The sequence below is a fragment of the Lissotriton vulgaris genome, chromosome 5 (assembly GCF_964263255.1).
Source record: "Lissotriton vulgaris chromosome 5, aLisVul1.2, whole genome shotgun sequence".
NCBI lineage: Eukaryota > Metazoa > Chordata > Amphibia > Caudata > Salamandridae > Lissotriton > Lissotriton vulgaris.
Window position 1 is genome coordinate 1,574,019,076 of NC_141693.1, and position 25,810 is coordinate 1,574,044,885.

Genomic DNA, 25,810 nt, shown 5'->3' on the forward strand with positions numbered 1-25,810 from the left:
GCGTGCCTGCATAATAATACACATGAGATGCTGTGTCTGCTGCGTCCAGTGCACATTTAATGGAGGGGTTAGTTATAAGCTTACCCTCCTGTATAAGGTCGTTAGTTTTAGATTTGTATTGGTCAGGCAGGTGTTGTATTAGTTTTTCTAGCTCATCATAGTGAGCCCTGTCATAATAGGCTAGCAGTGATGGGCATTAACAATGAGCCAGTTATTTGCAGCCTGCAAAGCTATTCTTTTGCCTGAGGCATCAATAAGCTTGAACTCCTTGTCAGATGGAGGGGTGTCTCCTGTGGTTAGGAAGTTAGATCTCTTCCGTGCGTTAGAGACAACAAGAGAGTCTAAGGGTAGCTGTCCTTTAATATAAATAGGATCGGTAGGAGCGGGTTTGTATTTTTTATCTACTCTAGGAGTGATAATTCTAGCCCTTATGGGATCCTTCAAGACCTAGTCTGTATGTTTTAGCATAACTTTCAGCATTGGCAAGGTAGGAGTTGTTCTTTGGGAGGAAGAACGTGTCTCAAAAAGAAAATCCTCTTCTAAACACAACTTCCTTAGGTCGCTTTAAACACAACTTCCTTAGGTCCCACCCTGAAACCCCCTTTGCCGACACCTACTTCTCACCGGTCAATGGATCCCTGAACACTGACATCTTCCACACCACACGCAGAGCTCAATGGAGAAAAGCGTCTCCACCACCAGGAAATCCGCGCATGGCCTAACACTCTCCATCACACCATCCCAACGCTTCCCAGGTAGAGCCACCATCACTATTTACAATAATGGGCTGGTCCTATCTCAATCCACAGACAGGAACCTGGAACTACTAGACAACCTGTTCCCCACTTTCATAGAGCACCTCTCCAATCAGCGGACCGACACTCATATTGCCCCCAGTCCCACCACCCCTGACTTCCCAGCCCCAACCACCCACAACCTAGCTCAGCACCAGGTAGCTACTATACACTCGTCATTCAGAGACGCACCTACCACCCCTGACCTCTCAGCTCCCACCGAGAACCCTTCTATCCCAGTTCAGCATCAGGCAGGGATCACTCACGCTTCTAACACAGACACTGATCTTTCCCACTCAAACACCACTCGCACCCCCACCCCCCATGACCGGCCCTCGGACCTCCACACATACCATTAACACTCCTCCCTCCCATGACATCACAGCCGACATTAACACTCCGCTCACCCCTGACATCACAGCGCTCACCGACAACACATCTAACCCAGCTCTGCACCAGGACGACGCACACAACGACAAATCCCACCCTTTATCCCCCCCCATTCTCAGTCCCCACTTCCCCCTAACTAACTACGCTGAACACACCTCCTCTCTTAATTTAACTCCCCCTCCCCACAACAGGACCATCTCCAATCCCATTTCCCCACCCACTCTCAGCCCCCACTACCCTTCCCGCACCCTCATCTCCACTAACATACACCCATCCTACACCTTGATCTCTTCGCCCACCACCAATGCCATCATTCATACCACCAACCTCCTCCCTACCTCATCCACACCCCTCCCGCCCAAACCATCTCTCCTCCCTTACACCATCTCGCACACTAACACAACGGACCCCTGTACCAACATCAGCCCACGCCCCCACCTGCACGCCAATTCCCTGGTCAATCATTCATCTTTAACTTCCATCCCCACCCCCAACACCTACCCCACATTGGACAAGATTATGGCCACCCTCATCCAGATAAAGGGAGACATACACATCCTCAAAGAACTACTCTCCACACACACCATACACCCCTCACCCACCTCCACCACCCCTCCCAACATGTCACCTTCCCTTCCGGTTGGCTCTCTCACCCAACACTCCCCACACTGGACTTCAATCCCCGTTAGCAATCGCAACAACCGCCCTCGTCGCCCCTGCAACCCTCTCTTGGACCTCGACACACTCATTCTCCTCCGCTCATACGACCCAGCACCCCAAAATCACACAGCCACCACACACCTCACCATTCCCACGATACACCCAAATCCCCTTAGAACCCCCACACTAAACAGCAGAACCTCCGTCCCCAATAACCTTAGAAAAGTCCCTCTCTCTCTAGAACCTTCTACCACCCTCAACACACCCAGTCTCAAATGCACTCTCCTCACCTGCAGATCGGCCTCGAAACACTCCGCCGCCATCGCTGATCTCCTCCTAATGTTGGACCTTGACCTAATCATTCTGACTGAAACCTGGCTAACTGAATCCTCGTCACCTATAATGGACATTCTGGTTCCACCCAACTACCACATCATCGCATGCATCTACAGGAACAACCTCTCCGTTATGAAAGGCAAGTCCACCTCCCTATCATCCTGTGGATACATCTGCCTCGACATTATTAGTGAGGGCAAACCAATATGCTCTCTTCACAACATCTACCACCCACCCAGAGACAACCTCACCTTTTCCCAACAAATCATGGATTTGATTTCAACCAATTCCGGACGGCAGCCCACTCAAATATACCTTGGCGACTTCAACCTCCACTGGAACGATCGCAATGACGCAGTGGTAAATAGTCTTAAAAGTTTCCTCAATGCCCTTGACCTCACCCAAATATGCAACAACCTGACCCACGAGAAAGGCTCTATACTCGACCTTATCATCTCCAAAGAGGACCCTATCCAACTCGTGTCCATCCAACCCTGTGACTGGTCAGATCATCATATTGTCACATTCTTCATCAATGAAAAAGTGAAATCCAACCCGGTTCAATCCTCCAAGCCCAAAGTCTGGAAAAGAGACATGAAAAAACTCAACCCAAGCTCTCTGCCTCCTAACAGCTGCAATCTCCTACTCCCACCGACCGGCGCTAATCCAATCCCTGACTGACCACTACCTCAACGTTATGACCTCAATAATCAATGAGACTGCACCTATGCAGCTAAAAAGAGTCTCTACTAAAATCTCCAATCCATGGTATAACGGAAGTCTTAATGAGGATAGACGAGACATGCGAATGGCAGAACGCACCTGGAGATCAGCTCCCTCTGCAATGCACCTAAAAACGCTGAAGAAAAAGAGAAACGCCTATTTCAGGAAAATAAAACGCTCAAAACTAGACTTCTTTAGCCTCCAGCTCGACCAAGCAAAAAACCGTCCGAGAAAACTGTTTGAGCTAATCAGAATACAATCCAAGGAACATCCCCAACCACTCAGCACAGCGCGCGAAGTTCCCTCCTGCGAAGACTTCTCCGCTTTCTTTATCCAAAAAACTGACAACATTAAGAGCGATCTCCTCACTGACGCAAGCCTCTACTCCAAACCCCACTGCACAGCACCCACTGAACCAAAAAACAATGCTACATGGTCAACCTTTGGCACCTACTCTGAAGAAGAAATTGGCAAACTGCTCAGCACTCTGAAACCATCCAATCACCTCACAGACCCCCTCCCTGCCAATGCTGTAAAAGACTTTACCCCTTTGCTTCTCCCACGCTGGACTAAAATTATCAACAGCTCACTTCAACAAGGAACCATACCTGACTCCCTCAAAGTTGGTCAAGTCACACCTATACTAAAGAAACCTACAGCCGACCCCTCTGATCTGAACAATTACCGTCTCATTACTAATATCCCCACTCTCGCCATACTACTGGAAAAATGTGCACAATTACAATTGACTAAACACATTGAACAGTTTGATCTCCTCAACCCTCATCAATCAGGCTTCCGAGCAGGACACAGTACAGATACTGCTATGACTCACATAATTGACGACGCACTTCAAATGCTAGACCAAACCGACACCTGCCTCCTCATCCTTTTTGATCTCTCTTCAGCATTCGACACTGTTAAACATGAGAATTTACTCGAACTACTAAAACACAAGAATGGGCTTATCTGGAACTGTTCTCAAATGGTTCACTTCCTTTCTACACAACAGGTCGCAGAAATTCAAGAGCAACAACCTGTTGCCCTCGCCAATACCTGTAACGCTGGGCGTCCCCCAAGGATCCTCCCTATCCTCAACTCTGTTCAACCTAGTTATGGAACATCTCACCACCTTGTTACAGGCATCCAATGTACACTTTCACATGTACGCCGATGACACCCAACTTTATCTCAAATTAAATCCCCCAAAGACATTTTGCTCCTAAACTCAACGATCAGAAGCTCCCAATCCTGGCTGGCCGATAACCATCTCAAACTCAACGCTCTGAAAACAGAGTTCCTTCTGATCTCACCTCCAGCGAAGATCTCTTCCACCCAAATTTGGCTTAAACACCTAAGAGCACTCAATGTCCAACCTACCATCGTGGATTTAGCAAAATCCTTAGGCATAACCCTCGACACAATCTCAACATGCAGCAACATATCAGCAAGGCAACTAAGGGAGCGAACTTCCAAATCAATACCCTGAGGAAACTTAAACCTTTCCTCCCAGCCAAAGACTTCCAAACCGCAGTACAAGCACTAGTCATCCCTCGAATAGAATACGGCAGCATCGCCCTCTGCGGACTCCCCCTAACTACTACTGCACACTTAAGAGCTTCTCTAAACGCTGCAGCGAGACTCATCACTGGGTCAAAAAAGCACTCTCATATTTCTCCTGACCTGAAATCCCTGAACTGGCTGCCTTTTGAAGCCAGAATACACCTGAAAATCGCCTGCATGACACACAAGGCGGTACACCTGAATTCTCCCGGATACCTCGCTCAGAAGCTGACAATCTCTGGCGGTGCTAGAAACACTAGAGGCACAAACAATCTCTTGCTGAAACCTCGTAGATTCCGGAAGGAAAAAACCGATAAACGCTCCTTCTCAGGAATGGCACCCAGGATCTGGAACTCACTCCCTCCCGAAACCAGGCTCATTTCTTCCACTACACTCTTTAAGAAAGAAGTAAAAGCTATCCTCATGGCAAAATACACCTGAACCCTTACTTCGGACTCTTTTAAAGGCCCAGCACCGATCTGTACTACCTGTTTGACCCAGTTGTCTATTTGTATGACTTGTATTGTTGATTTACATGATTTTGATTTATCTGTCTGACTATGCTCCCTCATGTACCCCTTCTGTGTAAAGCGCTCTGATATCTGCAAAGATCTTGTCCACGCTATATAAAACTTTCAAAATAAATAAATAAAATAAATAAAGTTTCCTTGTGAAGTTCTACCCCATGGTAATGAGCAGCCCTTCTAAGGAGCTCAAGATAACCAATGTTGTCATTAGGTGGGGAAGGTCATGGTCTGTATTTGGGTCAGTGTGGTAATCATCCCAAGCATCAGTGTCCCCATCCCCTTCATCCTGTGGGTCAGGTGTAATAGACTTAATAGGTGAATTGATAGGTGTAATGAGCAAGTTAAGATTAGGAGAAGGAGAATGGGGTAGATTCTAGGGAGGAGAAGGGTTAGTGTCCATATTCTTCTTTTTAGGATGGGCATGGGGGTTGTCTGGCAAGTCAGCCTTCAGTTTCTTTGGAATGTTATGTTATGTTATATATATATATATATAGCGCACGGCTACTCCAACGGAGTGTCCCGGCGCTTTGAGTTGGCAGCTCATAAAAGGAAAACATAGCAGATAAAGAACTTCCAGAGAGCAAGATAACATAATTAAAGGGTAAAAAGCCAAGTTTTTAAGCCTTTCCTAAAGGACAGCAGATTAGAGGTGCTGCGTAAGGCCAATGGCAGAGTGTTCCAAAGCTGGGGCGCCCTCACACTAAAGGAGCGCCCCCCAACCCGGGCCCTCCTAACCCGGGGGACCACAGCAAGAGACAGAGACTCCGACCGCAGAGCTCAGGTAGAGGGATAGAAAACAAGCCTGCGCTGAAGGTATTTTGCTCCCAAGCCAAAGAGCGCCTTATGAGCCAGAGTCAACGCCTTAAAAACTATCCGCTGCCGGATAGGCAGCCAATGGAGTGACTGTAACAGGCCAGACACTTTAGCTTGCCTACGGAGGCCAAAAATGGCACGCGCCTCAGAATTCTGCACGACCTGAAGTCGCTGCACAAGATAATCTGGAAGACCCAAATAGAGAACATTGGCATAGTCTAATCTGGAGCCAATCAAAGCTTGCACGGTAATCTTCCTATGCTCTTCAGTGAGCAAAGGGAGGAACTTCCGTAGCATCCTTAGAATGCCAAAACATGTGCCCATGAGGCCGAGGATCTGAGATCTCATTGTCAGATTGTTGTCAATCTTAACTCCCAGGTTTTTTGCCACCTGGGATGCCTGAGCTGGAGGAAACATGTCATTCGGCCACCATGCCTGCCAATCTGGGTCAGAGGTACAGCCAAAGAACAGCACCTCCGACTTGTCGGAGTTGCATTTGAGGCTGTTCTGCTGAAACAATTAAAGACCGCCCGAGACAATCCCGAATGCTCTCTCCATTGAAATCCTCCCCTTTCCTACACGTGAAGAGCAGCTGAGTGTCATCGGCGTAGGAAACGATCTGGGCCCCAAAAGACTCCGCCTAAGGGGTCATAAAGATGTTAAAAAGAGTCGGGCTCAACACAGAACCCTGCGGAACTCCGACTCCCAATGGCGGCATCTCAGCGGAGCTAGGGGGGACCCAGACCGTTAGTCGACGGCCCGCTAAGAAAGATGTAAACCAGCTGAACACCGTCCCCCTCAGACCGATGTCATGGAGTCTGGTGAGGACCCCTCATGGGGGACGGTGTCAAAAGCCGCCGACAGATCAAGCAGGACAAGCATGGCTTTACCTCCAGAGTCCAGAACCTCCTTGATGGCCTCAGACACTTCTAAAAGCGCCGTCTCGGTGCTTAAATTGGGCCGAAAACCAGATTGCGAAGGGTGCAGCAAATTGTTCGTCTCCAAAAAAGCAGATAACACGCTGTGTACCTGTTTTTCCATAATTTTTGCCAGCGCTGGAAGGAGCGAGATAGGCCTGTGATTGGCCAACACCTCGGGGTCAAGGCCCGGCTTTTTGAGGAGGGGGATCACCATAGCCTGCTTCCAAGCTTGCGGGACCATCCCCTCCCTCAAGGAGCCATTCAAAAGTGGATTAACCACTGGGTTTACCACCTCCGCCATCCTCGCCAGAAATTTGGCCGAGCAGGGGTCTAACGGCGACCCTGATTTAAGATTAGCCAAAAGTGCCAGAGATGTGGCCGGAGAGATGTGCGGAAAGACACACAGGACAGAGTCCGGGGTGGGCGATGGAACTAACCCTACCCCACTACTGGGCTGAACTTCATCTGACCTCCCATGGAAAGAGTCCTGGATCAGTTTGATCTTGTCTGTGAAGAACTTAGCAAGGTCACAGGCCCAAGACTCAGAGGGAGCAGTTTGAGAAAGGTTAGATCTAGGAGTTATGAACTCCCTCACAACAGTGAAGATCTCCTTGCAAGAATTGGAGGCTGCCTCAATCCTCCTCGATAAATAGTTCTTTTTCTCGCAGAGGATATCCCGGTGATAGGCTTTAATAGCAAACCTATAAGCAAGTCTGGCCGTCAGGTCATACTGAGAGCGCCAGACCCTCTCCGCCACCTTTCACTGGCGGCGGGAGGCAAGCAGTGCTTCCGTGAACCACAGAGCAGAGACCCGCTTAGATGTAGCCCGAGGCGCCGACACAGGGGCTAAGTCGTTCAGCCTATCAGTCAGCCACAGCTGTAAGGAGTCCACATCCTGCTCCAAGTCGCCTAAGAGGGGACACGGCTGGTCCAGAAAAGCCTGAGCAAGCATCCCAGGAGTCACACGATGGAGTGCTCTGAAAACAGATTCCTGTGCTCTAGGCTCAGTGCTGGACAAAATCTCCCTGCCCCGTATGCAGAATCTAGCCAACTTGTGGTCGGACCAAAGCACCGGAACCAGCTCTATGTCCTCTAGAGGGACCGTGGAGAAGACCTGATCCAGTGTGTGACCCTTGTCATGTTGGGGCCAGAAAGAAAAGGCACCAAACCAAGGGGGGCAATAATATCAAATAGCTTATTCACATCTGGATCCACGCCCTCATCCATATGGAAGTTGAAATCTCCCGCCAACACACAGTGCTCCACCCTCAAAGCTAGCCCTGCCACCACTGCATGAAGATCATCAAAAAAAGATCCCGTCGGACCAGAGGGCCTATAGACCAGCAACCCTGTGAGAGCTTGATGGGGAGCGAAAGTGATGGAGAAAGCCAGAGACTCAGAACCAATGATCGTCTCTGTCGGGATGATAGAACAAACAGCCCGCCTATTCACGACAAGAGCCACCCCCCTCCCCTCCCCTTCAATCTATCTTGGCGGAAGATATTATACTCGGGTGGAATAGCTGCCAAGATCTTCGGATTGGATGAATCAGTCAACCACGTTTCTGTTAACATCAGACATAATGGTTGTTCCGAAACAAGGAGGTCAAAGATCTCCAAGGCATGTCTGCACACGGATCTGGTATTAAGGAGTAGGCAGAGCTGTTTCGTTCTGACCTCTTCCCTCTCTAGTGACACCGCCGGAGCATAGTCGGGTGTCCAACCACATCCCGGGCATAGCCTCTTACCTCTACAACGACCGGGAAAGACTGTACGACAGGCACAGGAAACCTTTTGCATGGAACGAATGGAATGGTTGCTTGAATATGTGGTGTTTTAGGATTTACAACCAATTTTTCCAGTTTTGGGTTGAACATTGGCTCATTAGACGGAAGCTCTTTGGGGAAAGTGTCTTTATTTTTCCTTAGAGATTTTGGTACCGAAGATTTCGGCTCCGAGCTCCTGGGTGTTGGTAATTTCGGCTCAGTGTGTTTGGGCTTGTGTGAGAAAGTGCCATCTTTCTTGCATTTGTATGCCCCCACTTTTTTCTGAACTGTTGATGTGCTTTGCCTGAGTGTGCCCTGGGCTCCTGCCAACCAGGTACCCAGGGCCTGTGTTACTTCGCTAAAACTGTCTTACAACTAAAACCCAATTGGCATCTCTGGCCACCTGTCAGCCCTAGTAAATGGTACACCCTCGGTACCCAGGGCATGGTGACCAGAAAAAAACCCCGAGGGCTGCAGCACTTGTTGTGCCACCCTCAGAGGCCCTGAACCCAGACACCCACATACTACCTTTGCAAGCTTAGTGTCTAAGTACAGAACTGAACAAAGAGTCGACATGACACACAACCCTGTGTGCCATGCCCACAGCACCCACTGCCCTGGCATACTTCTGTCACCCCTCTAGCTGGTGCCCTATGCCAGAGGTGTGGGCACAGATGTATGAGCCCTGTGCCCCTACAGTACCCAGGGCCATTCGCGGGGTTAGTTGCCTTTGTCCTATCGTACGTCCCCCTTTGCCCTGAGCAAGTGACCAGGAGCCTAGCTCCCACAGCCCCGTGGCCTGCTAGCCAGCAGCCACCAACTGGAGGCCCCCTTTCCCTCATTGGATAACATTGGGGGGGTAACTACCTCTGCACCCGGCCGCCCTTGTGCCGCAGAGGGTGAAGCAACTGTACTTACCTGACCCTGGGGGACCCCTGAGTTTATGCCCAGAACCCTAACTTCACCAGCCAAGAACTCACCTAGAAACCGATAACTCACTTACCTGCCATTGGAGAACATTGACTGGTTTGACTCAAAAAATCTTCTAAGTGTGAAGTTTTGGAAACTAAAAATATTCATATAAATCAGGGGAGAAGCAGTACTGTAACCGCAAAAGTAATCCTTACCGGGTTTACTAGTAAGCTGTATTTTCTCCATAGGAATCCAGTGTCTACTTTTGAAAACTTGAAATATTCTTTGAAAAATCATACGAAATACTGAAACGCTATTACTTACCTGTTTTAAGTTGAAATCCCAGTGCTGGACCCAGGAGTCCAGTACTGGATTACAAAAGTAACGGGATCGTACTTCACCTGCAACCTGAATTTTCTCTCATTGGATAACATTGCCAGATTTTCATTGAAAAGTTTTTAAATGTGAACTTTTAAAACAGCTTTATATTCATGAAAAATCCCTCCAATAACTAAAACTATTTTACTAAATTGGTTTCAGCTTAGTCCCCAGGACTGAACCTAGGATCCAGTCCTGGAACTACCAAAGTAATCAACAAAGTAATCAACTGTACTTATAGGATGAAAACCCATTGAGCTCAATGCTATAGTGTGTTTAGAATTGTGTTGCCTACTGCAACCCCTGTATCTACTGTGTTCACAAAGTTTATTGCCTCTATGCAAAGGATTTACATGAGAGTACTCATATCGAGAAAAGTATATTTTTATACCTGTTGGTTCTAAAAATAAAACAACTATATCTGTTGATATAAAAACAATTGGCCTGGAGTTCAGTCCTTGAGTGTGTGAAACCTTTTGCTGACTGAATGCTTTACACTGTCCTCTGGTACTGCCTTACTGCTCGGCCAAGCTACCACTTTTGAGAGAAAGGTCAGCCCTGACTTTAACCTCAATTATAACTCTGGGGTTTGTGGTATATATAGAGACACTTTCTCACAGCTTGTCCTTGGTTTTGGAGGATTTGAGCTCCGAGTCTTTGGCTTTGGATGGTCTTGGCTCAGAGTCTTTGGACTTGGGATGTCTCGGCTCCGAGTCTTTGGGCTTGGAGGGTTTCGGCTCCGAGCCTTTCGGCATAGCAGGTGAAACCTTTGGTCCCGAAGGTATCTCGCTCTTATGTTTCTAAGCCGGAGGTGATGGTTCGGCGTCAGAGCAGGCTGGCTGGAGCCCGAGCCCAATGGCTTTTCTTTCTGTTACGGAGCAGAGCTGGAGGGCAGGGCATCGGAGCCTTTGTCTTGTGTGGAATGGGCTCTGGGGGATTTGTAATTACGGTACGCTGTCCCGCAGTGATGTCTTCCTCTTTCTCCATGTCGGAGTCGGCTTCAGACACGCATACCTGCTCTTCCTCTGGCTCCGAAGCTGGAGGTTGAATGCCGGAATCTTCTCCGAAGATGTCCGGAATGGAGCGCTTTAGTGCTGCATTTCGTGGCGCCAAGCCTGACAATCACAAAGAGTCTTTTTCGATCTGAAGGATAGACACGTGTCACAGCTTTTTTCGTCGTGTTCCGAGGACAAGTACAGGTTACACACTTTGTGCAAGACGGTGCGTGGAAATTTAGCACAATATCCGGGATATAGCTTCAATGGAGTCCGTTCTATCGACTGCTAACGCAGTCGGCACAGGTTGACCCGATGGCCTGCTTTAAAGTTTCCAGTGAGAAGTTTTCCGAAGTAAGACTATGCACGTCGAACGATGGGTCGTGATCTATAACAATACCATTGAGGGTAGTAGATTGCGCGTCGAAGTGGTCCGAAAACTGTACCCAACCGGAGCACAGCAGTACACATCCGAACCTGATGGCAAAAAAAACTATCTGGGGATGGAGTAGATGCCCATGCACACTATCACCGAAAGGAGGAGTCACTTACCTTGTGACTACAAGACTTCTTCGAACAAGAACAAAGTGCAAACATCTGGACCCAACACCAGATGGCGATCTATGCTAAAGCATATGATCTACAGCTCATAGGCCTCGTACACTAAGCTTACTTTGAGTTGAACGCGTTCTTGTTTTGGATAGGTTCAATCATTGTCAATTGGAGTCTTGTATGCAGAAACTTGATGCTCAAATGGAGCTGGGACTTAATTGACAGTAAGAGTGAACTGGGATGTCCTGCTTGGGAGGGGGCCCTTTAAGAGTATCTGGTATAGATTACAACCAGTAAACCACTATCACCAGAAAAGCGCTAACACTACCAGCAGGTTTTATGATAGAGGCTCAAAGGTTTTAGGCAGCCCACTGTAACATCTACCTCCACCACCAAGATAAGCAATTAATGGTTTCCAAGACCCTGCCTTACCACTGAAAGAAAAGAATCAGATCTAGCAACTAACCCCTTTTTAAGTAGTGGATTTGTGGACTTGGCAATTTACAAATGCCTCTTTTTGCCCCTGTACAAAAAAAGTCACTGCTGGAGCTTCATCTCTAGGATTCTAGTACTCAAGGTTTGACTTTACAAGGACTTGCAACACAATTTTTGCATCACATTCTTTGCACTTATCGAAAAACAAAAAAGCTTGAAGTCCATCTTAACACAGCTCAATAGGATAACTTTGGGCAGAGAGCTAATTTTATATAAATTCTAGGGCCTGACACATTTGAACTATAACATTTTTTGAACTGTTAACGGTCGTTAAAATACAAAAGATAAAAGACAAAATACTGACTGGACATTAATGTTATTTGGTGTTATTTAGTTACTATATATGAGTTTTTAACACTCTCCGCCTCCTAGAGGGAACCTAGACTTTGTATCCTCACTTGAGCGATTAGCTTGGTTACCGACTAGAATACAATAGTATTCTGGGCCCCTAAAACCTAGAAACACAGTAACCAGGAAGCAGTATTAGAAGCATGCCAATTGAAATGAGTTGCTGTGAGATTTGTTGACAGTGAAGCGACAAAGGAGCGATACATTTGGATGCTTATCCTAACCTGACAGGGCTCTTCTCAAAGTTCCGAGGGCTCCTACCGATGCTTGGGGTTGGACGGCGCCTGTGAAGAAAGAAAGGTGGTTAGTCAGATTTGCTCATTGTGAAGACATTTATGGTTATGGAGTAACAGACAAATTACTTGCCTTTGGTAACACTCTTTCTGGTAGAAACTACCTAGCCGCAGGTTCCTTACCCTTAGAACATTCCACAAGCATCTGGCTGGATCCATAAACTTTTCAGCAGTATCTCTGAACAACAGACTATGGCGCCATGCGGCTCAGCACGGATGCTGATCCGCTCAAGGAAAGGTGTGCAGGGCTTATATAGGCGCCACTCCAGCACGCTGACATCTCTTGCTTCCAAGACTGTATGCGCCTCTAGACGCAGAGTTTCAAAAGCAAATAGGTGAAACTAGTGTGCAGATTCCGAGTCTTTGGATCTTATTGAGAAAAGAGTAAAATCACTGAGCAGGAGGATGGGACCAGCAGTGAGGAATCTGTGGCTAGAGTCTCTGCCAGAAAAAGCATTAGCAACTTGCTTTTATGATAGCCTTCTATCAAGAGATTACTCACCTTTTGAATAAATCCCAAAGAAGGAATATGATACTTATCAGTATGCATCTGTTCTTGGCATGTAGGGCTGCTGACATTCATATCTTGTGCATAGATCGCCGCCTAGTGTTGGGTCCGGATGATTGTACTTGTTGTCTTGGAAGAGTCTTCGAAGTATCACGAGATAGGGGACTCCTCCCCTGGACTACAGTGCGCATGGGCATCCTCTCCATCCTCAGATTGTTTTTCGCCATTGTTGCAGAGATGGAGATAGTAAAGTAAGAGATGGCCATGCCAGAGAGAATGCTGCAGCTGCTACAGGCACCGGGGAGGAGGGCGGGCGATATGAATGTCAGCAGCCCTACATGCCAAGAACAGATGCATACTGGTAAGTAGTATATTCCGTTCGAGGCATGTGGGCTGCTGAATTCCTATCTTGTGCATAGACTGTATAGCAGTATCTCCTCTAGCGGTGGCTACCTGTGCCAGCTGCAGAAGTTTGAAAAAGAGTTTTGATGACAGCCTGGCATTCAGCAGCTTGCTGTTTTGTTTGCACATCTACACAGTAGTGTTTTGTGAAAGTGTGTATGGTGGTCCATGTGGCTGCCTTACAGATATCTTCAAGAGGAATATTTCCTAGGAAAGCCGTGGATACCCCCATTTCCCTAGTGGAGTGTGCTCTTGGGGGGACGGATAAAGTGTGTTTTGCCTTTTGATAGCATATCTGAATGCATTTAACTATCCATCAGGCTATTCCGGAATTTTGAAATTGGATTCCCCTTGTGTTGTGGTGCAAAGGCAACAAACAGTTGCTTTGTTTTCCTAAAGGATTTAGTTCTGTCCACATAGTAAAGTAGAGCTCTCTTTACGTCTAGTGTGTGCAGGGCTCTCTCAGCAACTGACTGTGGATTTTGAAAGAACACTGGCAGTTGTATTGATTGGTTGATATGGAAATTGGATACAACCGTAGGCATGAATTTAGGGTTTGTTCCAAGAACCACCCTGTTGGCATGCACCTGCATGAAAGGTTCTTGAATTGTAAGCGCTTGTGATTCACTCACTCTTCTGAGTGAGGTGATGGCCACCAAGAATGCAACTTTCCACGTTAGGAATTGTAGTTTGCATGAATGTAAAGGTTCGAAAGGAGGGCCCATGAGTCTCGTAAGCACTATATTGAGATTCCAGACTGGGGAAGGGTGGTGCCTAGGAGGAATCACCCTTTTTAAACCCTCCATGAAGGCTTTGATTGCTGGTATTCTAAACAGTGAAAGGTGTTGCCTGTTTTGAAGATATGCTGCTATGGCAGGGAGGTGTAGCAGTATTGAAGAGTATGCTAAGTTACATCTTTGTATGTGCAGCAGGTAACATATAATGTTTTGTATTGAAACATCTAAGGGGTTGATTTGGTTATTGGTGCAGTAAATAACAAATCTTTTCCATTTAGCTGCATAGCACGCTCGTGTGGTCGGTCTTCTTGCCTCCCGAATGATATTCATGCAATCTGGGGGCAAGTTAAGGTATCCAAACTCTAAGACCTCAGGAGCAAGATCGCTAGGCTCATTTGATTGGGATCTGGGTGTCTGATTTCTCCGAGTTAGAAGATGAGGTGCAAGGTGCAGTCTTTGATGGGGAACTACTGAGAGTTCCAGGAACGTCGTGTACCATGGTTGTCTCGCCCATGTGGGAGCAACTAGGATTAGTGTGAGGGAGTGTTGCCGCAGTTTGCGTGCCACCAGCGGGATTAGTGGTGCTGGGGGAAAAGCGTACGCAAATCTGCCGGACCAGTTCATCCATTTCACATTGCCCTGTGACAATGGATGTGGGAACCTGGCGGCAAAGTATTGGCATTTCGAGTTTTCTTTTGTGGCGAACAGGTCTATTTCTGGGTGACCACACTCTTTGAAGAATGGCTGAAGGACCTGGGGGTGAATCTCCCATTCGTGTAATTGCTGGCTGTGCCTGCTGAGCAGGTCGGCAACTTGATTGTCCTTTCCTGGAAGGTGTTCTGCTAGGAGAAAAATGTTTTTTTGTAATCGCCCACTTCCATATGCTTTGTGCCAGATGGGACAGCTGTGGAGAGTGCGTTCCTCCCTGTTTCTGGATATAGTACATCGCTGTCATGTTGTCTGTCCGGATCAACACCGTCTTACTGTACAAGTATTTCTGAAATGCTTTTAGGGCTAGGAATATCGCTAGCAACTCTAGTTGGTTGATTTGCAGCCTTTTCTGTTAGTTTGTCCAGAGCCCCTGTACTGTGTATTGAAGGAGATGGGCTCCCCAGCATGTCAGTGATGCGTCCGCTGTTAGTACTAGTTATGTAACCGGCTCTTGGAACAGTCGCCCCATGGAAAGGTTTTTTGGGTTCCACCACTGCAGAGAGTTGTGAGTGAGACTGTCTACCAACACTAGGTCTTTTAGTTGTCCTTGAGCCTGGTTCCATTGCCGTGCTAGGCATTCCTGCAATGGGCGCATCTGAAGTCTGGCATGGGGGACAATGAATATGCAGGAGGCCATCATGCCTATGAGTTGCATGAAGACTTGAGCTGGCAAAGAGTGTTTTGGCAGGAATTTGCGAATGAGTGTCTGCATACTGGCTATCCTTGCTGAGTTTGGATATGCCTTTGCCACTGAGGTGTTTATGTTGGCTCCCAGTTACTGCTGTATGTGGGACGGTTGCAGATGTGATTGTGTAGTTGATTGAGAATACTAAGCTGTGTAGCAGCTGGATTGTCTGAGACGTGTGTGCCGCACATTGTTGGTACGATTTTGCTTGTATTAGCCAATCGTCCAGGTAAGGGTACACCTCCTGAGATGTGCTGCCACTGTCGCTAAGCATTTTGTAAACACTGTTGGAGCAGTGGTAACCCCGAAGGTCAAAACCTTGAATTGGTAGTGTTGACCTTCTATTGTGAACCGGAGGTATTTTCTGTGGGCTGGATGGATGGGTATGTGGAAATACGCATCTTTGAGGTCCAGTGTTGCTAGGAAATCCCCCTGTTGTAGCAACGGGAGTACTTGTTGTAATGTTATCATATGAAAGTGCTCCGACAGTATGTATTGATTTAGGGGTCTGAGGTCCAATATTGGTCTGAGAGAGCCGTCCTTCTTGGGAATAAGGAAATATAGGTAGTATACTCCTGTCCCTTGCTGTTGAAAAGGGACTTGCTCTATGGCCCCCTTTTCTAGCATGCAGTTCAGCTCTTGTTGTAACAGGGTGATGTGTTCTCTGGACATTGGACGATGTCTGGGTGGTATGTTTGGTGGTGTAGAAGTCAGTTCTACGCAGTAGCCAGACTGGATAATTTCTCTCACCCACCAGTCTGTGGTAATTGCGTTCCAGACAGGTAGGAACTGTTGGAGTCTGCCTCCGACCAGTGTTAAGTGGTCTGGAGGTAGTGTAATAGAGTCACTGTTTTGAGGCAGTGGAGGCGCTGGTGTTATTGCCTCCACGTCCTCATCCCTTGGTATTGTTATCTCTGTAGCCTCCTCTGGTTGTGTTTTTGGTAAAGGAACTTTGTGTGTTACCTTTATAAGAGGCAGTTGTTTGTGAGGTATGTCCTCGTGTATTCGCCCTGTACGAGGAGCGACGAAAGGAGCCCCTATGTTGCTGAAATTGCAATGCCCCCATTGATTTTGCCGTCTCTGGGTCCTTTTTCATTTTATCTAAAATGGTGTCGACAGCAGGGCCAAATAGAAAACCCTGGTTAACAGGTTGGTTAAGGATAGTGGACTGCACCTCATTTTTAAAGTCAGAAATACGCACCAATGCATGTCTGCGGAGTGGAACGCTAGTGTTGGTTGACCTAGTTGCAGTGTCTGCTGCGTCAAGCGCTCATTTGATGGAGGCGTTTGTTACACATTTTCCTTCCTGTATGAGATCTTGGGCTTGTGCTTTGAAAGGCTCAGGTAGGTGTTGCATTAGGGTCTCTAGCTGGTCGTAATGTGCCCTGTCGTAACGAGCCAGTAGGGCTTGTGTATTAGTGATCCTCCACGAGTTGGAGGCTTGTGCTGCTACTTTTTTCCCTGATGCCTCTAGTATTTTTGACTCCTTGTCTGGGGGAGGTGCCTCCCCAGCGGTTTGTGAGTTGGCTCTTTTACGTGCGTTGGCCACTACCAGGGAATCAAGTGGTAACTGTACTTTGATGTCAGTAGGGTCTGTAGGAGCGGCCCTATTTTTTTTCCTATTCTGGTGTTGATTACCCGTGCCCTGGCTGTATCCTTAAATATGTCAGGTGCATGTTTCAGAACTCCCTTTAACATGGGAAGTGTTTAGACTTTTTTTTCTGATGTAGGGAAGGTGTCAAACAAGAAGTCTTTCTCAACAGGGTCGTTATGCATATCCATGTTGTGAATCTGTGCAGCCCTGTCTATGAGTGGATTAAAAACTACGGTGTTATCAGTAGGTGACGGCTTAGTAGGATAAGAGGACATATCAGGGATGGGATGGGTGTTGTAAGGGTCAGTTGGCTCTTCCCACGGTTCCTCTTGTGGTTCAGGGTCCTGTGGGAAGTCATATTGAGGCTGTGGCTCATCCCCTTCATCGTCCCCGTGATGAGAAGGAGAATAAGGAGTGTATGGATTAAAAGGAGTAGGAGGCATGATAGGTTGAAAAGGAATGAAGGGTCTAGAACGAGAAGTCCCAAAGTCCTTTTTTCTTCACTGAGGTTCAAAGTCCAAAGGCCTCTTTTTCCTATGCAGGATGGTAACTTTACCAGTCTCTGGGTTGATATCAATTTTTGCTTGGTCGTCAGAGGGATCTGGGTGGAAGAGTTCTTCCTCAACAGTCCTGTGTTGAGTGTTCGACTTTGGTTTGTCGACGACTTTTGGTTTAGCAGCCGATTTTTTCGGTTTGTGGCTTTTTTTTGGGTCGACCGTGACTTTCGGGTCGACGCGTTTTTTGTGCTCCGCAGGCTTCTTTGGAGGAGTGTCCTCTTCCGAGTCGATGTTCCTGTTCCGATCGACTGGAGACTTAGTTTTTTTTGGATGAGTGCCCTTTCTAGAGTCGATTGTCTTTTTTGGATCGACTGGAGTTTTCGGAGCCGGTGTCTTCGGGCCGATAGGTCGTTCTGGCTTCGACGCGGGCTTAGGTACGGCGCCTTTTGCCGGGTCGACGGATTTTGGTGCCGAAGGCTTGTTTGGGTCGGTGACCTTCTTTGGTTCGGCACCCTTTGGTTGTGTGGACTTGTTCAGTTCGACAACCACTTTTGGCTCGACAAGTTTGGGCTGCACGGCTTTCTTGGTGTCGACAGTCTTTTTCGGCTCAACGCTCTTTGGCTGTGCGGCCGTCTTCGGATCGACGCCCTTCGGGTCGACGACCTTCTTTGGCTCTGAACCTTCTTTGGGACGATGTTACTGAGCCCTGGGGTTTCGGAAGGTTTCGGTTTCGGAGCCGAGCCGGATGGCGGGGCAAGCAAAACATTTTTATGATCTTGGCTAAGGCCCTTTGGCGATGCCTTGACCGGAGCCGTTGTTAACGGGGTAGATGGTGTCGGGGGCAGGGTACTCACGATTTGCCCCATTGGGATGTCGTCATTGCTTGGAGATGGAAGGCTGGATCGAGTAGAGAGGTACAGAGTGAGAAGAATACCGTCGAATTGAAATGTTTTGTTTTTTATTCCAAAGTTGGAGTATAGGAGTTTGCATCCGAACCCAATTGCGGAAAAAAACTATCGGAGGATGGAGAGGATTCCCATGCGCACTGTAGTCCAGGGGAGGAGTCGCCTATCTCGTGATACTGCGAAGACTCTTCCAAGACAACAAGTGCAATCATCCGGACCCAACACTAGGCGGCAATCTATGCACAAGATATGAATTCAGCAGCCCACATGCCTCGAACATAGCCATTCGGAAGTGGGTCTGTGAATGGACTGAAACCAGAATATGCAGGACTGAGCAGGCAAAGTTTCCCTATAGATAAACATGTCTACACAGCTGTCTGGCATATGTCCAGGACAGGGAATCCACATTCATGCAGTGATAGCAGCTTTGGCCCTGGTAAATAGAGCATGCAGTCATTACTGAGGCTGCTTTTTTAGCTAGGGCATAGCAGCTCTAAATGCACGGCATAATCCAATTAGAGATTGTCATCTTCTGCACAGCTTTACCTTTTTTAGCACCAGCGAATCCCAGAAAGCGGAGCGTTTACCCAGTGTTCTCTGATACGATTTATGTAGAAGCTCAGAGCTCTCTTGAGGTCCAAGTGATTGGGTCTCTCCATCTCAGAGGAGGAGTGAAACAGAGCATAGAATGATGCAGAGTGGCTAACTGACGTGGGACGGTGTCACAACTTCTAGCAGACAGGATTCCCTGAGTCTGCAGAACCAGTTTGCCTGGGAAGAAGGTGGTATATGGCAGATTAACACAAAGAGCCTAAAGCCCACTTACATGCCATGCCGAGGAGATGGCGACGAGGAACATTGTATTTATATTAAGATGCTGTAAGGAGCAACTGTGAAGCAGCTCAAACGAAGTACACCAAGTAAGTAAGGTCGATATTAAGGTTGCATTGGGGCATCATAATAGAAGAAGGGAAGAACATGTGTTGAAGCCCTTCAAAAAACACACAAAAACGCATCACAACTAGTGACTTAATCAAGAAGAGCTGATCTGGCAACTGATTCTGCTGCCGACCCAATCAAAGGCCAGTAACCACTACTGCAGATTCCGTGTAATCTCCTCCAAAATCTGAATGTGGTAGGAGAGGTCCCACTGACACTTCATATCCCATTACAGAGCCTGCAAATGCCACCTGGCAGGCTCGACCAGCAGGATGCAGGCCATCAATACCAGCAGCCTTAAGAGTCAACCTTACTGAAACCAAAGACAAAGACTGAAAGATAGGGATCATAGCTTGAATGGCCTGGACTGTTTCGTGAGGGAAAGACACAAAACTGAACCTTGTCCAGAATGGCTCCGATTAAATGAACATGTTGATAGTGAACTCCAAAGATCAGACAGTTCACCATCCTCTGGAGGTGGATGATAACGAATAGTTTCTTACCGGTCGGTGTAGTTTTGCAGCTTGAAGATCTTTCTGGATTCACTATGCTGTGCATTATTCCGCGGTCTAGTGGTTGGGTCGGAATCGTAGTCTTTTTTTTGTTTTCGTAGCCCAGGTGGGCGTCAACGTCCCAACTTTTGGTGTCCTTCATGTGACGTCAGCATGCTTCCTGCAGAAGCTCCCACCCTTGGGCGCCATCTTCGGATTCTTTTTTTCTTTTCCCGTTTGTGTTCTGTTTCCGAACTGTATGGCAATGTTTATATATTTTTCTTTTACCGCTCTTTCCCTTGAAGTTCCCTTAAAGTCCTTTTTTTATTTTTTTATTTACCACCTATTTTCTCCAGCCTCATCTTTCTGGCGAAGGTGGGTGGGTTCGCTAGTGAATCCAGAAAGATCTTCATGCTGCAAAACTACACCGACAGGTAAGAAACTATTAGTTTTGCATCGTGAATCTTTCTGGATTCACTATGCTGTGCATTAGACTTTGTAGCAGTTTGTTGTTATTGTGGCGGCTGGGTGTTCGATGAGCTTGAGTTCTTGAATATGTGCTGAAGCACCTTCTGTCCCACTTGTGCTTCTTTGTTCATTTGTATGTCCACACAGTAGTGTTTTGTAAACGTGTGCACAGAAGCCCATGTTGCCGCCAGGCATATGTCCTGAATGGTAGTGTTTGCCAGGAAGGCTATTGCAGCTCCCTTTTTCCTTGTTGAATGGGCCCGTGGACTCTCTGTTAGTTCTTGTCCAGCTTGTTTGTGGCATAATTGTATAGCTTGCGCGTTCCTTCGTGCAAATGTCCCTTTAGTAACAGCTTTGCCCATGAAACTTTCAGCAAAAGATACAAAAAAACTGTTTTGTTTTCCTGTGATCTTTAGTTCTCTCTATGTAATGCATGACTGCCCATCTTGCGTCCAGAGTGTGCAGTGCCCTTTCAGCTTTTGTTGTTGGTTTCTGGAAGAAACTTGGTATTTAAATTGTCTGGTTGATGTGCAACTTGGACACCACCTTTGGCATAAAGTATGGGTCCATTCTCATCACCACCCTATCGTTGTGAATTTGTATGTAGGGTTCCTGTAGCGTTAACGCCTGCAGCTCGCTTACTCTGCGCAGCGAGGTAATTGCCACTAGGAATGCTGTTTTTAACGTTAGCATCTGTAGTGAGGCTTTATGCATTGGTTCAAAAGGTGCCATCATGAGTTCTGTCAGCACTATATTGAGGTTCCATGCAGGTGCTGGTAACCTTTTAGGTGGTGCAATCCTCTTTGCACCTTCCAAGAATCTTTTTACAATCATAGAAGTAAAGCAGCTTTTGTCTGTTTCTCCTCTAGTGTCAGCGACAATGGCTGCTAGGTGTACCCTTAGCGATGATGAGCTCAGGTTGGTCTTGAGCAGGTGCGTGAGATACTTAAGCACTGTAGAGTCTCTTGTCATCTTGTTGTGCAGTCCCTCCTTTTTGCACCATAATGTGAACCTCTTCCATTTGGCCACGTAGCACTTACGTGTGCTTGGTCTTCTTGCCTCTCGAAGTACCCTCAGGGTGCTCTCAGGTAGCTTTAGGTGTGCAAACTATGTCTTCAGGACTTCAGGAGCCAGGCTGCTAGGCTGAGACTTTCTGGCTCTGGATGCAACACCTCTCCGTTTTGCATGGAGAGTAGGTCTTTCCTTTTCCCAAATGTGTGTGGTGCACTCTATGCCATTTCCATAATCTGCGAGTACCATGTCTGCCTGGCCCGCTGGGGTGCGACCAGTATCAGGGTCATGTTGCTCGACCTGCACTTGCTGAGTACCTTGTGTATCAGGGGAATCGGCGGAAAAGCGTAGGCAAATGTCTTTGACCAGCTAATCCATAGGGCATTCCCCAGGGAACCTTTCCCAGGTTGTCTCGATGCGAAGTGTTGGCATTTTGCATTTTGGTGCGTTGCAAACAGGTCTATTGACGGTGTTCCCCACCTGTCGAACAGTTTCTTTGTTTCTTGTGCATTCAGCTCCCATTCGTGTGAGGCCGATGTCTGTCTGCTGAGCCAGTCCGCTTCCACGTTGTTTTTTCCTGGCAGATGTATCGCCAGTAGATCTATTTTCAGTGGTATTGCCCATTTCCATATTTCCTGCGCTAGCTCTGAAAGCGGGGCTGATTGTATTCCTTCCTGTTTGTTTAAGTAGAACATCGCTGTTGTGTTGTCCGTCTGAATCAGCACTGTTTGATTGTACAACTTTGTCTGGAAGGCTTTCATAGCTAGGAGAACGGTCTTTAGTTCTAGGTAATTGATGTGCTTGACCGCATCCGCTTGTGACCACAGCCCCTCACTCTGAGTTTTTCCATGTGTGCTCCCCATCCCTTTTGGGATGCGTCCGTGGTGATGGTCACTGTTGGTGTTGGTGGTGTTAGAAGCTTCCCCTTTGTTATGTTTCCTTTGTTCCACCATGGTATCTCCTCGTGCACTGCGTGCGTTACAACCACTAGGTCCTCCCAACACCCTGTCGCTTGTGACCATTGGTCCTGCAGCCACTCCTGGAGTGGCCTCATGTGTAGTCGTACATTTGGTACTATGTGGATGCATGAGGCCATCATGCCCATCATTTGGCTCACCGTCCTCACTGTCAGAGCTTGCCCCTTCTGGTAGAGGCGCGCCTCCTTCAACAGTGCCATCGTTCTCTTCTCGCTGGGGAACACCTTCCCCTGCACGGTGTTTATTTTTGCCCCCAGAAATATCTTGACCTGTTCTGGGTTTATCGAGGATTTCTTCCAGTGGATGGAGAAACCCAGGGCCATCAGTGTGTCTGTCACTATTTGAGCGTGCTGTTTGCACGTGTTGCACAAGTTACTACTTGTGTAACGATATATCTGTAAGAGACATTAGTTAGTGATAGATCCCTTACCTTAGAATATCCCCAGGCGTCAGACTGGATCCGGAAATTTTTGCGTAGCAGTACCCTTGCGCGTCGGTAGGCGTCGTCTGCGGCTCCGCGTCCGTCGTCGGCGCCGTGATGACGTCGTCGGAGTACTTAGACGCCGCCTCCGCGTGCTGACGTCAGTTCTTAGACACAGCTTTTCCGCGCCAGAAACGCAGAGCTATGCCAAAAACCAACACTGGTGCCATGAAACTAGGGCCCTAAAAGGGGATGACCTTAACCCTAGATATCGGTTCGCAGAACGGGGAGGATGGGTGGGTCGGTAAGGAATCTATCACTGACTAATGTCTCTTACAGATGTATCGTTACACAAGTAGTAACTTGTGCATCTGAAAGAGACACGTTAGTGATAGATTCCTTACCTTAGAATAGATACCCCAGCAATACCAACCCCGTGGTGGTGGGTCTGCGAACCAATAATCACACCAGAAAGTCCTGGAGGACAGAACGGCCAAAGAAGCCATCCCTCCGGACTTGACTGTCCAGGCAATAATGTCTTGCAAACGTGTGCAGCGAGGCCCACGTAGCCGCCTGGCAAATGTCCTGCAGGGGCACACCTCGGCCCAAGGCAGTTGTAGTCGCTGCAGCTCGAGTGGAATGAGCCCTCAGCCCCACCGGGGGTTCCTTCTTAGCCAAGGAGTAACACGCCTGGATACACAAGATAATCCACCGCGAGATGGTCCGCTTGTGCACCGCTTTCCCTTTCTTAGCGCCCACGTAACCAACAAAGAGTTGGTCATCCACATAGAACTGGCGTGTGCGATCCAAATAAAATGAGATCGCACATTTTGGGTCCAGACGGTGGAGCCTCTCTTCCTCTCTCGAGGGATGCAGAGGCGGAAAGAAGGTGGGCAAGGTGATAGATTGCCCAATGTGGAAGGCCGTGACTAACTTGGGTAGGAAGGAGGGCCTTGTCCGTAACACAACCTTGTCCGGATGGACTGAAAGGAAGGGAGGCTTACAAGATAGAGCCTGGAGCTCACTCAATCTCCTGGCAGAGGTGATGGCTACCAGGAAGGCAGTCTTCAAAGTGAGAAGGCGAAGAGGGCAGTTGTGAAGTGGCTCAAAGGGAGCGCGCATCAGAAATGTCAGAACTAGGTTCAAGTCCCACTGAGGCATCACGAAGGGAACAGGAGGGAACGTATGAGTGATGCCCTTCAGGAATCGATTAACGATAGGGGACTTGAACAAAGAAGGTTGATCAGGCAGCCTCGGAAAGGCTGAAAGAGCTGAGAGATATCCCTTGATAGTGCCCAGAGCAGAGCCCTGCTGGGCAAGAGAAAGAAGAAAGAGGAGAACCTCAGAAAGAGGGGCATTAAGGGGATCCACAGCCTTTGCTGTGCACTATGTCACAAATCTGTTCCACCTGCAGGCGTATACCGACTTTGTGGAGGGACGCCTGGCTGCCAGAATGATGTTGCAAACTTCAGGAGGCAAGTCAAATGGCCTCAACTGCCGCCGCTCAATCTCCAAGCATGGAGGTGGAGACTGGACAGGTTCGGGTGGAGAACCATCCCCTGCTGCTGCGACAGAAGGTCCTCCTGAAGAGGCAGACAAACCGGGGGATCGACTGACATACTGAGTAGCTCGGGATACCAGTATCTTCGTGCCCAGTCCAGAGCCACAAGGATGACTTGTGCCCGGTCGCGCCTGATCTTCTTCAGCACTCTGGGCAGAAGTGGTATAGGCGGAAAGGCGTACAACAGACCGCAACTCCACTCGCGACGAAAAGCGTCTCCGAGCGAGTGCCGCCTTGGAAATTCCAACGCGCCGAACTGATGACATTGCATGTTCTCTTCGGTCGCGAATAGATCTAACCAAGGCTCTCCCCAACGCAGAGAGAGACCTTGCGCCACGTCAGAGTTCAGACGCCATTCGTGATCCATCATGCACCGACGGCTGAGTTCGTCCGCCCTGGCGTTCAGAGAACCGGCCAGGTGTTGAACCACCAGAGTCACGCCCTGATGTTCCAGCCATTGCCAGAGGCGTAGAGCCTCCTGGCAGAGGATCCACGACCCCACCCGCCCTGTTTGTTGCAGTACCACATGGCGGTGGTGTTGTCCGTGAACACCTGCACTACACTCCCCCGGACAGAGGTTAGGAATACCTTCAGTGCTAGACAAATCGCCCGCAGCTCCTGAAGGTTGATATGGAGCCGGGACTCCGCCGGAGACCAGATGCCTCTGATCTCCGCCTCTCCCATGTGGCCTCCCCAGCCCTGGAGGGACGCGTCCGTCACAACTACGTGCTCCGGTTGGGGAAGGGAGAGGGATCTGCAGCTGACCCAATCGCGGTCCGTGAGCCACCACTGCAGCTGTCTCGCAGCGCCCTCCGAGATCAGGACATGGTCGGACAGGTTGCCCTGATGCTGGGCCCACTGAAACTTCAGGTACCACTGCAGAGCCCGCATCCGCCAACGGGCGTGATGCACCAGAAGGATGCAAGAAGCCATCAGCCCCAGAAGCCGCAGCGTCAACCTGACCGAAACCCGGGATAAAGGCTGGAAGATTGGAATCAGAGCCTGTATATCCCGAACCAGCTGTTCGGGTGGGTAAACCCGAAACTGCCCCGAGTCGAGAACCGCTCCGATGAAAAGGAGCTTCTGAGAGGGACACAGGTGTGACTTCGGCACATTGATGAGAACCCCAGCTGGTGCAGGAGATCAGCCGTAGTATGGAGGTGGCGGGGTAGGGGAAGACTGAGACCCCTAACCAGCGTAGATGAGCTGCGACCACCGCCATCACCTTCGTGAACACCCGTGGGGCGCTGGTAAGGCCAAAGGGGAGCACGGTAAACTGAAAGCGCTCGTGGCCTACCGTGAACCGCAGGTAACGCCGGTGGGCCGGCAGGACGGGGATGTGGAAATACGCATCCTGCAAGTCCAACGCTACCATCCAGTCTCCTGGGTCTAGGGCAGCTATGACCTGAGCCAGAGTCAGCATTTTAAACTTCTCCTTC

At 48.5% G+C, this 25,810-nt stretch overlaps 1 protein-coding gene across 7 annotated transcripts in view; it reads right to left on the minus strand.

Annotated features, from left to right (window-relative positions):
• RBM23 (RNA binding motif protein 23) overlaps positions 1-25,810 on the minus strand; it is a 532,419-nt gene that overhangs the window by 274,822 nt on the left and 231,787 nt on the right. For all 7 annotated transcript variants that reach the window (XR_015296038.1, XR_015296037.1, XR_015296040.1 and 4 more), the window contains exon 6: positions 12,396-12,455. Coding sequence is in view for 3 of the 7 variants with exons in the window: in XM_086923661.1 (XP_086779787.1) it covers positions 12,396-12,455 (60 nt within the window). In the remaining 4 variants the exon portion in view is untranslated. The remainder of the gene's footprint in view (positions 1-12,395; positions 12,456-25,810) is intronic.